This window comes from Ascaphus truei, chromosome 1 (genome assembly GCF_040206685.1).
Source record: "Ascaphus truei isolate aAscTru1 chromosome 1, aAscTru1.hap1, whole genome shotgun sequence".
NCBI lineage: Eukaryota > Metazoa > Chordata > Amphibia > Anura > Ascaphidae > Ascaphus > Ascaphus truei.
In genome coordinates this window covers 330,624,797-330,638,671 of record NC_134483.1, presented here as the reverse complement: position 1 = coordinate 330,638,671, position 13,875 = coordinate 330,624,797, and the positions used below count along the sequence as shown (strand labels likewise).

The following is a 13,875-nucleotide window of genomic DNA, read 5'->3' as shown; positions in this document are numbered from 1 at the left end:
CGCCGCAACAAGCCGCGTCTCCACGCTTCCCGCATACATCCTGCCATGCGGGAAGTGTTCAAATAAAAGCTGCCGCTACTGTATGTATGTATGTGTCTTTATTTGTATAGCGCCATTAATGTACATAGCGTTTCACAGCAATAATAGTTACAATCATATAAATAATAAGATATACATAACACAAAGGGAAGAAGTGCTTCAGACTTAAAAGTAACATTTAGGAAAAGGAGTCCCTGCTCCGAAGAGCTCACAATCTAATTGGTAAGTAGGAAGAACGTACAGAGACAGTAGGAAGGTGTTCTGGTAAGTGCGTATGCAAGGGGCCAAGGTTTATGTATGAGGTGTAAAGTATCAGCCACAGAGCTACTCATATGCTTCAACAAATATTTACAAATCCTCTCCATTCCCAATGTTTTACTAATCTGGAATTAAATAATGACTACACGTGTCAGTGGTACCCACTTTTTGTACATAAAGGATCCATGCTTTCATTAAGAGCTTCCTCTGTTGGAGGAGTTAGATTAGAAGAGAGTGTGGTAGATTTACAGGCACATATATAGTTGTCATATTAAAGTAGGCTACCACGATCAACGTGTACAGTCGTTTAGGAAAGCTTCCAGCAGAGTGTACTAAAACCCTATTAAAATATAGGATTTAACTACATACTGTTGACCTGCAGTGCTGCATTAAATGATTTTACTGATCAATGTTTACTCACTGTTGTTGATCCTGTAATCAAATACTTGATTGGAGGTTTTTACAGACTATTTTAGTATTAAAGGGCCTAGGCAAACAAGTTATGATGTTTAAAGTTAAAATGTAAGTTATTCATTCTTGCAAAAGGGTTATTTATACGCTTCCCACTGCCTCTGTTATACCCATCACTTGAAATGACCTGAACCTTCTGACTTGGTGCTACTGTTTATTGTAATCCATAAAATAAACCAGCTATGGAGAAAAAAAAATCTCCTTGAGGCAATTGGAGTTGAACTATTTATCAAACAATTTCTTTCTTGTGAATCTTACTACATAAAATACACAAAATAAAGATGAACTATTTGATGTTTTAGGTTCTTGTGAGGCAGCCCGGTTTCTCTGTTGAGTTGACGGAATTTTACTGTCCATTACCTGATCTTATCGTTTCTTTTCCTTTTTAAGAAACCCGCCAGCGGATCACTGGGCTCTAGTTAGCGGCCTTCCATCTTTTGTAGCAGAAAGCAGCTTTGTAAGTTGACCATATATGATATCAGAGACAATCCAAAGTGTGTTGCACTATCAGTCAAATGCAAGCAGGCTATACATGAGAGGATAACTTTACACTTTTGTATAGAATGCATTACAATGTATTGTACAGTTACAGGAATTATATGGCCTTAGTATGTTTATCATGTAGGTCTATGTTTATCATAGTTTGGGCTGATACCTATGCGGGGGCCTTAGGACTTTTAATTAAGGAGGGCCCAGAGTAACAAGTGTGACATGCCCACTGCAATATACAGCAAGCGAAAAAAAGAAAAGGGAGGACATTCCGTGCCAAAAAGACAGACAGAAACAGGGGCGGATTGGAGACAGATTGTAACGGAGTGCTCGCCCCAATCAAGATGGGACCGCAGGGCTAAGGTGGGTATACAGAAACACCAACCTGAAGCCACGTCCGGAATGCGGTTTTCGTATTCATGTGTAGCCAGGTCCGGGTAGGAGAGAGCAGCGTAGCTGTGGTTCAGGCTGAGGTCAAAGCAGGCAGCAAAGAGGCAAAGTCAGGAAACAGGCTGGGGTCAAGGCAGGCGGCACAGGAGCGATGGTCGGGATCACTGGCTGGGGTCGGCACCAGGGAAGCCAAAGCAACAGGGTACGCTTCAGCAACAGAGAAGGCTTCAAGAAACAGGGAAGGTCTCAGGAACAGAGAAGGCTTCAGCAATGGGGGCTTCAGCACAGGGAAGGCTAGGCAAGGCCAAATGCTTATGACAAGCACAGGTACAAAGGATTATGCTCCGCCCCTTCCTGGTGGAAGAAGCTGACCCTAAATAGCAAGGAGAGCCAATAGGTGCAGAGCTGCACAGCAGGCAGCCAAAAGGCAGGCTCAGGCTGCAATTTAAACTGAGGAACAGGTGCAGCCAATAACCAAGTCCAGTAAGTGATTTGCCAGGAACCAAAATGGCCACTACAGCCATGTAAGGGCAGGTTCCAGCAAAACCATGGACTAAAACCCTTACACAGATATCGGCCTGGCAATATCTGTCTAGCCTGCAGTCCTCCCCCTGACGTGGGGCCATTAGAACGCGACACTGCAGGAGGAGATGCGGCTCTGGTAAGAGATACTTACAGAGGCCCCACGCTCTCCCATAGCAATCAGTTTAATTGTTGTGTGGAAGAGTGTGGGACCTCTGTAACCGCCATCGAGCTCCCATTACACTATACACATACACACACCCAAACAATCTTATCTGCTCGGGGTGAGGAGCCAAGGCAGCACCGACTCATGAACCCACCAGTCATTTGCCCTGTTTCCCGGTGGCCCAATTCACCCTGGGACAGAATGACGGAGAGATAGTGACAAATATGAAAGGCCAGCATGACGCTCTGGTAAATCAGAGCAAACAATGTGATATTACTCAAATAGGTAAGATGTTAATTTCCCTGAGTTTAACAGTTATCCACTAAGCTAATGATATGCAAAAATAGCGTCTGTCACCAGTAACGTAGCGATAAATGCATTAGCGGGTACTGCTGCGGCCGAGTTTATTCGAGCATTTGCCCGTTCTCGGCCGCAGCAGTAACCTGGCGCGCGCCGGAGGGTGCCGGGCGCGCGCCGAAGCAGCGGAGGAGCGCCCTCCGATCGGGGCTTTCTTCCTCCCGCTGCCGGGTCCGCCGGGTCCCCCGGAACCCCCTGCCGCCGTCCCCCACATCGCGGGACACCAGGGCTCCCTCGGGGAGCCCTGGACGCGCGTGCAGGGGGCGCAGGCACCCAATGACGCGTGACCGCGCATCGGTGACGCGCGGCACGCCGAGGGGCGGCCACTAGCAAGCCGGGAAATCTCCCGGCTTGCGGAACTGGCCGCAGTGCGATTAAACGTGTCGCCAGTGTACGTTAATAGCGCAGAGACACGTTAAGCAACATTGGGAACATTCTAACAAGAGCTCCAATGAAATGCACATACATAACAACCGCGTAACCCAGGCGCATTACCTAAACATAAGAAGAGGAAGAGATAAAAACATTTTTTTTGTTCCTTCTCAATTGACATTGTTTACGTTACATTTTGTTTGATCACTTTATTTTTCAGTCTCAGTGCTTTAACTGTGTATGAATAAATGTTCAGTTACGTATTTCTGTCTCTGTAATTATTCCAATAAATATTTGTAAGGTCACTGTACACACATACAATATTGCAGCTACTACACAATATATAACATATCATGGTAACTGTTAAACATATCCTACATAAACTTTAAACAATTAAAGATATTATACAGTTTATTACATAACCTACGTTATACTTTATCACATGCACCTCTTAATTTGTTTCTGAATGGTATATCATTGTTAATAAATATCTTGGTCTGACACATAGCTATTTGAATGGAAAGTGTCACGTACCATACCAAATAATATATTTGGGTACCACTTTTTACTTCCCTTTGTCATTATAGCCTGTTAACTGAAATAACATTAGGATAATCATGGTCTGTTTGTAAAGAAGGCACTGTATCTTCATCAATAACGCAACTATTATATTCCAATAAGTATTAAATCCTTAGTCTTTTAAATGGGATTCTTTGAGATCCCAACTTTTAAACCTCGATTATCTACTGCAGCTTTGTGGCCCAATGTAATAGTTTTTTCTAAACATGTTTCAGATCTGTAACATCATGAATGCGGCTGCAGATGAAATGTTCAAATTTCAGGTAAAAATCACTATTTGTATAAGCTTATATTACTATTATTATTATTATTATCCTTTATTTGTAAAGCACAAACATATTCCGCAGTGTGGTACAATGGGAGTACAGAGTGATATCAACTATATAAACAGGATGACATCCCAGTAAGGACAGATACGCGCAGACAGATACAGCAGGTAATGAGGGCCCTGCATCTGAGAGCTTCATCATTGTTATTTTTCTCATTCTAATGGTACTGTTCCTATTAAGTCCTTTAGATGCCATAGTGGCAGTCGGTGCATTGCAGGCCTCTATACTTGTGAAAGGACTAAAGAAAGTTCAGTAATAATAATATTAAAGTACCGGGTTTGGAAAACTGCCCAAATCCCTATGCAAAGGAAGCAATACTTTGAGAATTCTTCTTCTTTGTGTCCGTAGTGTTTCTGAATCTCTTCTATGTACAGAAAAATCTGATCAAGAGTGTAAACTTTTAATTCATATGAATACAATTGAAGGAATAGTTTCATTGTGCATGAAGGTAGCAATGGTAGGTCTGATACAAGACCAAGAATGTAGGTTACACATACAGTATGACCATTGTTCTAAATCATGGGTAGTAATTATCAGAATCGCCAGAAACATATATCTATGGCCACTGTATGTTCATTTACCAACACATCATTTCTAAACATATATTTTTATATATTTGTATATGTTATAGAATTTCCTTGGGTATAGCGCTATAGTTGTGTGTCTCTCCATCTATTGCCACTGTTTAAAACATGAACATTCAACTCTAACTAGTCAAGTTTAATCCTCTATATTTTTTTTAGGAGAGTATAATCTTGTTAGTATAGGGGCTGAAGCACTTTGGACACATTGCTATATTAATCAAATTCTGCAAAGAAAAAAAAAACAAGCAATGGGATTATTTTCACTGATGAATGTGGTGGCGTTTGCTCCAGTGTTTTTTTTGCAGTTTTGCAAACTGCAGTCTTGCACAGGGCTAGTGTGGGCCAGGAACAGAGGTTTGGCACTTATTTTAGCAATGGAAACGAGTTACCTGCAGTTCCATGTTGACCTCAGGAGGGTCACTCTTAGAGAAAATGTATTGTGTAGAAAGACTGTATTGGAGTGCACAAACATACTGTACTAGCTAATCATTCTTTGACCTGTGTGTTTTATGTTTGAATGTATGGGGTGTATTCACTAAAGTGAAATATCCCTTATCGCTCTCAGGCCAGAGTCTGATGTTTCTTTGCATTGCAATATGGAGGGTGCTTGTTTGTATACATGTTACTGTGTGTAGGTGTACAGTATGTATGTGTATCTATGGGTGTATATATATATATATATATATATATATATATATATATATATATATATATATATATTATATGTTAGGGATGAGTGCATGTTTGTGTTTATGTTATTGTGTTTGTTTTTTTATAGAAGCAATAGAGTGTAGGATTGTATGCCTATCATACAATATGCCTATGTTACCAAGTGTTTATACAGTATGTTCACTTGTCAGTAGAATTAAGTGTATATACACTACCGACACACTTAATCCGAGCAGGGCTAGTTCCGCAAGCCGGGGGATGCCTCGGCTTGCTAGCCCCACTCCCTCGGCGTGCCGCGCGTCACCGATGCACGGTCACGCGTCATCGGGTGCCAGCGCCCCCTGCACGCGCGTCCAGGGCTCCCCGAGGGAGCCCTGGTGTCCCGCAATGTGGGGGACGGCGGCAGGGGGTTCCGGGGGACCCGGCGGACCCGGCAGCGGGAGGGAGAGCGCCCCGATCGGAGGGCGCTCTTCCGCTGCTTCGGCGCGCGCCCGGCACCCTCCGGCGCGCGCCAGGTTACTGCTGCGGCCGAGAACGGGCAAATGCTCGAATAAACTCGGCCGCAGCAGTAATAATGATCACAGCTCAAAAAATTGTTCCCATCCACTCTTCATGAGTAGAAAATTTGGGGGGTTGGGGGGAGGTAGTAAAATTGGTCGGAAATATGTTTGACATGTTTTTGATGAAGCCTTGCAAGTCCCAGATGCATGGTTCCTCAGTCTGGTGGGAGACAGAGCATTTACAAATGCCGCAAAATGCACTACTGGTACATAGTGTACAATGTGGGTGGTATAGCTGTCAGTCAACGCAGTGCTTTTGAAATCGGCCCCACAATACCCAGCATCTGCCAAGAGTTTCTGCACTTTTATGTGTTTAATACTCTAACATTTGTCTTGCGTAAATAAACCCCACCCTTTCTACAAGGTCTGTGCTATTACTACTTATATGAGGAGCAGGTCCTTTCTAAAACTGATCTCTTTTTCCTGGGGAGAAAAAAACTAATCTCTTTTTCTTTGTGTATAATAAGTAGTGGTAGCTAAGTCGTATTTCCCTAAACCATCAAAATCCAGGAGCTGATTTCCATCACTTTTCCTATATTCATTATTGTTTCAATTCACACATTTATTATTTATACAGTTTAGATGAAATGATTGCTCTGTTTTCTGGTCATTATGTACCTAATGTTCCTTTTCATATTGAAGCATGTCTCTTTCTTTTTTTTAAGTCAGGACCTTTGGATGAATCTGGTTGGGTTATTAAAAATGTCCTCGCAATGCCAATAGTGAACAAGAAAGAGGAAATTGTTGGTGTTGCTACTTTTTACAACAGAAAAGATGGAAAACCTTTTGATGAACAGGACGAAACACTTATGGAAGTAAGATTGCTTGGAATATGAATGAAATATAGTCTGCACATTGTATATTCCTCAGCTATTTCAAATTGGTTTAACATTGCTAAAGGGGCAGTTCAACATATCAACAGATCAAAAATAAAAAAAACAACAATTAGGAGTTGAATTCTCCTTCAAGTAACAATTCAATTTATTTGTGTTTTATGAAACACTGGATATCAGCTTCCTATATTAATCTGTTTTTACTAATGATGGCTTCCTAATGTCTTTGCAAATGAGAGAGAGAAGAAAGAGAGAGAAGAAGGAATAATGTACTTTGGGCTTTTAGGTCTTTTCCCAGTCTTATCATCAAAAGACATTAGATAAAAGCTTCCAACGCTTTTACTTACAATGGATATGTTAAAAGTTTTAAAAATGAATGTAAAAATACTGTCCGTAGTTACTTGTATCGTAGGCAGTACTGCCCCTTTAATTAACAGCATGTGGTGAAATGAAGTAATAGAGCTATCATCCCGGGAGAGGATGTATACCTGCCAACTATCTGCAGACCAACAGTGTCATAATGATCCAGTCCGGCTTTCGTGTTCAAATTCGCTGGTGTGTTTGCAACTTTAGTACAATAGAGAAATGTTCTGGACAAAAATTGCCTTGGATAATTATTTACTATTTACTTAGAGTTAGGTTACAGGTGGGGAGAAGCGTCTTTTTCATTTCAGGTTGCAAGTAACCCACATCAGCACTACTCTTAACATTCAGTTCTGTATCAGAGAACTGTTCAAACTGTTTTGACTGGTGCCCCTGTGTGCTTGCTCTGTCGCCCAGTACACTAATCCCCAATATTGACAGCCGCAATCTCCCCCAAAATTAAACATTTAGTTTTTTCCTCATTTGGTCAGGGAGTCCACCGAACTTAACCGCAGCATTCTGAAATCTGAGGTCCTCCCAGTGGCTGAGATGTTGCATTTTCATTTTTGCCACTACATTCAAAGAAACACAAAGATGATCCTGGGGTTACTCAATGGAAAACCGTGACATCCTCTCTTGATGCTGCAGCTTTCTATTGGCTGCGGTATTGGGGCTTCATTCTTGTCCACGAGATTTCAAATGAAATATCTCAGAAAATAGTTCAGAGTGCTTCGGTTCAGCTCTGGGGAATCACTGTTGGAAAACAAAAAAACAACAAAGTTGCACGTACTGTATTGCTGTTTGAAGTTACTTTAGTTCTGTATAATGCAAGTCTTGTGTGTGATGTAAAAAAAAAAAAGATGTAAATGTATTTTCACTCATTGAAATCAATGACTAGGGAGTGAATTACAGGTTGACCAATTACCATCCTGGCTGACTAACTTCTAAAAAATAGTATTTTAGCAACAAGTTCATGACTGTCCCCATTTTTATTACCACCCAGTTCTGGAGATACAGTACTTACCTGGGAAATTACCAAGTTAAAATCTCCCTCAGAGGAAACAAAAAGGCTGCCAATTTTCAGGCCAATAGAAAGCTGCAACATTGTTAGTTGTGACTTCTTATTGGATGGCCATTTAAATGTCTATTTAAATACAAGGAAGTAATACCAATAACTTCTCTAGTATCTCGGCAGCCAAGGGTGCCCTGAGATGAAAATAATATGGTTTAACTCTAGAGGACCCCTGGTTCCAACCCTGTAAAAACAAAAACAAAGGTTAGTTATGGTGGATTACTCTTTTCACTCTGGTGTTTTAAATGGGTCACACATCCAACACGACATTCTTGCTATCTACATATTTTGAAGAAAGTAACTACAGTATATACTGTATTAACTACTTGTTTATTACATTTGTAAAGTTGAAATCGACTATACAGTATACTGCCCACTCATGTACAAAACCTGTAGGAACTATAATATTAAAATGTGTCTTATTTGATAATAATTTCTTCTTATTTCTGCTTAGTCTTTGACACAGTTCCTTGGCTGGTCGGTGCTGAACACGGATACATATGATAAGATGAACAAACTGGAAAATCGCCGGGACATTGCTCAAGATATGGTGATGTACCATGTCAAGTGTAGCAATGATGAAATGCAAGACATCATGGTACTTTTTCAAAATTGTTATATATTATTATTATTATTATTTATAACAAATGTGCTATTATTTGTATTTAAAATTATTGATATATTATTTACCTTGTGTTATAGCAATGCTGCAGATCTTATGGTGTGGATTAAAATAAACCTTGTATAAGAGGTATTAATTTAGTTGGAAGCTATAGGACAGGACCAGGCTAACTGATTTATATACATTCTATGGCCATTGTTTTACATAAAATGTATGCATTGAATAGATTAACATATTGTATTTCTTGTGCCTAAAACCAACATATAATCTGAGTGGTACAGTACTTCTTTGGTCCGTGCTGTTTTCTTGACTTAGTATTAGATGCACAATTTAGAAATATATTGACATTTGTTAAATGATTAGTTGTTGATGAGATCAGGGATTGTTGCCAATAGCTTGGTAATCCTCAGGACTGTGCTTACCATGAGTGTGCAGTAGTGTAAGCTACTATATAAAAAGCCTAATTGTTTGAATTTCCTATCATGAAGTATTTCACTGATACATTGATAACTTGGCAAAAGTTTCACTCATTTGGCCTTCACTGACCTGCGTGGGTATTCAACCAAACAATAAGCAAATCTGTCCCATAGTGAATTTATCTGGATTGGTAGTTGATGGACATAAATTCATTGCATAGTAATAATTTACAAGGACCTTCCATGGCAAAGAGAATAGTAAATCTCAGTCTTCAGTCTGTTAGACCAGTTTAAACACTGCTTTCCATTGCACTCCTAATATAAACATGAATAAGGGATATTATTTGACTCCATAATGTCCCTGAGAGTACTTACCCTCCTTCTTACATGTATTTTGTAAGCAGTTACGATACGATTAGCATACACAGGTAACACTATCTAGCTATTTGGTGTCTACACTCAAGATATAGGCATCATTGAATTCTTTAGATGCCCTTACTATTAGCTACATATGGATTTCCATTTTGAGGAACTCCTTTTATAGATATACCTATCAGGATTTATATCTATTTTTATCACTATAGTATGTTGACTAATAAAATTTATTTTAACTGCTAATATTCAGATGTACCTTGACCTTATTATACTATAATTTGGTCTGCAGTGCGCCATAAATAGGGACCTTTCTGAGTGCACTTATTCTTCGTTCATCATACACATCTACCACGTTCTTTGCCAAGTACCAGGCCTGTATCACACCTACATTTCACACAAGGTTCAATGCTGTGCTGGCACCAACAGTGGCCCATTAGTTGGCATCTGGGTTACGGGGACTGAGTAAGAGACACTGAGGGACAACTGCGCAGTGCGGTACACTTTTATCCTCTCTATAATATTGAAATAAATATTGTGTTTGATCCTCTGATTCTGTGTATCCCGGTATGTGATCACTGTGTTTTTTTTTTATCTATTAGTATTATTATCCAAAAGATATGTTTCAATGACTCTGTATTGTCTGACCCTAGCCTGGTCCCTTGCCGGCGGAGTTGATCTTATACACAGGGAAGGTGGATTCAGGCCCCCGCCCTAGTATCCACACATTTATACTTCTAGGGAAATAGGGAGGAGTTACAAGTGTTTTTTTCTTGTATAGTATCATATTTAATATCTACTTTACTGTACAGTAACTGTGTATTAAATAATATTGCTAAATGAAACAGGTATAAATATAGATATACTGTACATATGCATGCAGATGTAGGTATATATCAGGGTAATATGCACAATGTATTATTTTTTGTAGGAATACCATTTGGATCTAATGTGAACATATTTAGAATATTTTTACAAACAAACATAAAAATACATTATTTAATGTTCTAAAACTAAAATGCATTGTCTTTAAAATGCCCCCTTTAGCTGTAACTAACACATATTTCTACTCCCATAATTTTGATACTGAACCTTGATTAATTTACAAATGTACTGTAGTTAAAGGTTTGGGCTGATTCCTATTCTGTATCTACTTTAGATGGTACTGTACTATACACCTTGAACATGACACAGAGAGACTCTCCTATTTTTTCACTTTCAGCCAACGCGTGAAAAACTTGGGAAGGAGGTTGCTGACTGTAGTGAGGATGAAATTGCACAGATACTGGTAAGACATTATTAATAATAGAAAGCGATTTATTGATGCTCTACACAAAACAATTCTACACAACACAACACATATTTCCATACGTTCTATATTGAGAATTGCAAATACAACTTTGTAGGCTTTGGTGCATTATAGTGGCTTAAGATGTCTAGAATACACAAGGGTGGGGTTCACATTTCTTTAGGCCACATACAGTATACTGGGGTCTACAGTATGTATCAAGGCAAATGTGGAGCAAGTCTGTGGCAAAACCTGTGGCGTAGCTAGATATGTGCGGTCCCCCGGGCAAAAACATTCAGGGCCCCCTCATGTCTCTCTCTCTTTTCTCCCCCTCATGTCTCTCTTTCTCTCTCTCTCTCTCTCTTTCCTCTCTCTCTCTTTGCTCTCTCTCTCTCTCTCTCTCTCTCTCTCTCTCTCTCTCTCTCTCTCTCTCTCTCTCTCTCTCTCTCTCTCTCTCTCTCTCTCTCATGTCTTTCTTTTCCCTTTCATGTATTTCTCTCTTGTTCTTCATTTTCTCTTTGTGTCTCTCCTGTCTTCTTCCCTTTCATGTCGGTTTTTACCCCTGTGATTTAACCCTTCCCCTCCCTCCCTCTCACCTTTCCCACCTGTCTCTCAGGCTGCAGCTCCACGCTGCTCTACTTGAGGTCCCGCCCCCTGACCCAGGCCCCGCCCCCCGACCCAGGCCCCGCCCCCTGACACAGGCCCCGCCCACCTACGGCGACTCTGCAGAGGAAGGAATTTCCCCTCTGTCCTTCATGCTTTATCTCAGGGCCCAGCTCCCTGACCCAGGCCATGCCCACCTGCAGAGGAAGGGATTTCCCATTGTGATTTCTTTCTGCTGTAAGGCCTCGTTCAGAATGCTGGCTTCGGAGGGAGGGGGTGCTGCTGTGCGTGCTGCCGTGAGAAACAAAGTATTCAATTTGAATACTGGTTTTGAGGGTAGCAACCGCCCTGTCTCCGAAGCCAGGAGTTGAAGCTGACTACAGTTTCAATAAACGAAAATTTCGTTTTTTGGAGCTGCAGCAGCGTCACAGGGACCTAGGCAGCCAATGAAATCATTCTTCAGAATGATTTCATTACTGCAACTTGGATACTTACCCTGCTGTGTGTAACCCCGCCCCCTCCCCAATGCTGAAAAGTCTGCTGGGGGATAAACACAGATCGCCCAGCAAACTGCAGCACTGCCTCCCTCACGCCCTCCCTCCGAGTCCTGCAGCTGGCACCCTGAACGAGGCCTAACTCAGGCCCCGCACTGTGCTGCAGATAGGGGGGAGAGAGCGGGCTCCGCGAGAGTGTGTGCCCCCGGGTTTTAGCTACGCTCCTGGGTAAAACTATTGATTTCAATGGCACTTTTTTCTTTAAAACATACAGTACTGTGCAGTCATGTTGCCCCACAATGTCTCCACTTTTGCTTTGATACGCATGCCCCAATGTGCGGTGAACTGATCTTGGGAAAATAAACTAAGCCCCTATTCAATTACCGATCAAGCTGACTTGAATATGACTTGAATACTGTATGTCTGAAGTATAACAGCACTAAAAATAAGAAGTTCTTTGTAATCTAAGCTGTCTTAAACAAAGATGCATACATTACATTAACCAAAAAATGTTATTGTTTAAAAAAAAAAAAACAATTGTAACAATATAAGGGCTTATTTATGTATTTTCAGAAAAAACATTTACCAGGACCCACCAAATTTGACATTTATGAATTCCGTTTCTCAGACTTTGACTGTACTGAAATAGAACTTGTGAAATGTGGAATCCAAATGTACTACGAGCTTGGAGTGGTAAAAAAGTTTCAGATTCCTCCAGAGGTATGTACCATTTTTACTGGTAATTTCCAATTGTTGCCAGTTTTAAATCATGTGGATTATGGCTTGATTTAGACATTGTGCTCTCTGTCAAACCAGCAGACATGTCTAGAGAGTTGTATAGTCGTAGTAATTAACCTAAACAACTCAACCATATTTACTAGTGGGCAGCCGGAGCTTAAATAAGTTAGCAACATGCTGAACAGGATAAATAAATACCTTTCCTAAATGCTCTTATAATTTGCTTATGTATTCTTTTAATTTGTCTAGGCACTGGTGAGGTTTATGTATGCAATGAAGAAAGGCTACAGAAAGGTTACCTACCATAATTGGCGCCATGGGTTCAATGTTGCACAAACCATGTTCACACTTTTAATGGTATGTCTGTGTTCATTTTACTTTCCTATGCTATTGGTTGTAAAGCATTTTGTGTTTGCAGTGGAAAGTACTAGTTCTTATGCAACATTACAGTAACTAGGGAAACTACCATTGTAATGCTGCCTAGCCTCTGTTTGATGCATTTTCTTCAATAACTCATAGACCGGCAAGCTGAAACGTTACTACACAGATCTAGAAGCTTTTGCCATGGTTACTGCAGGATTTTGTCATGACATTGATCACAGAGGAACTAACAATCTTTATCAGATGAAGTAAGTACATATTTTGTTTTTGCCCTGTACATTTCACTCTGATCAACGACTGTCTCTTCTTTGAATATAATATTTAGGACAGCATTATGAGTCACACAAAGTTAATTTGTACTCTTCACATAACCCAGTGGTGCTTCTAAAATTATGTTTTTTTTTTTTTTTGTTTTTTTTTTGTGGAAGAGTTTAAAAATGTATTCTGATCACCCACAAAATAGATCACTGTACCTTAAATTATGAATTATTCAATTTATTGGAATACTGTCTTCCAAAGGACCTTCAGAGCTTGTTGCTGACTGAAGTAATTGCTTGTGTTTATGCCACCTCAGTGTCACATCATACAATGAATTGTGAGCCATTAATGTATAGGATAGAACCATCCAATCAGAAAGTTGGAAACAGAATATATGCCTGTGCTGCCAATTATGTTTGTAATCTGTGTCACGTAAAACTGAAGCTTGGAGAATTAAGTATTTCATTTTTTAAACAGATCTCTACATCCGTTAGCAAAACTACATGGATCATCAATATTAGAAAGGCACCACTTGGAGTTTGGAAAGTTTTTGCTGGCAGACGAGGTGAGATAAATATATAAAGCTTCCCAGTTTTGGTCACCTTACTGACAAATACCAAATGCGTTTCTAATAACAGGTAATCTCTCAA

The 13,875-nt window shown here is 40.3% G+C and overlaps 1 protein-coding gene across 1 annotated transcript in view; it reads left to right on the top strand.

The window, feature by feature from the left end:
- LOC142498757 (rod cGMP-specific 3',5'-cyclic phosphodiesterase subunit beta-like) overlaps positions 1-13,875 on the top strand; it is a 59,701-nt gene that overhangs the window by 22,509 nt on the left and 23,317 nt on the right. The window contains exons 7-15 of the mRNA XM_075607126.1: positions 1,159-1,225; positions 3,859-3,906; positions 6,451-6,600; positions 8,508-8,651; positions 10,686-10,751; positions 12,422-12,568; positions 12,836-12,943; positions 13,106-13,215; positions 13,703-13,790. Of these exons, the coding sequence (XP_075463241.1) occupies positions 1,159-1,225; positions 3,859-3,906; positions 6,451-6,600; positions 8,508-8,651; positions 10,686-10,751; positions 12,422-12,568; positions 12,836-12,943; positions 13,106-13,215; positions 13,703-13,790 (928 nt within the window). The remainder of the gene's footprint in view (positions 1-1,158; positions 1,226-3,858; positions 3,907-6,450; positions 6,601-8,507; positions 8,652-10,685; positions 10,752-12,421; positions 12,569-12,835; positions 12,944-13,105; positions 13,216-13,702; positions 13,791-13,875) is intronic.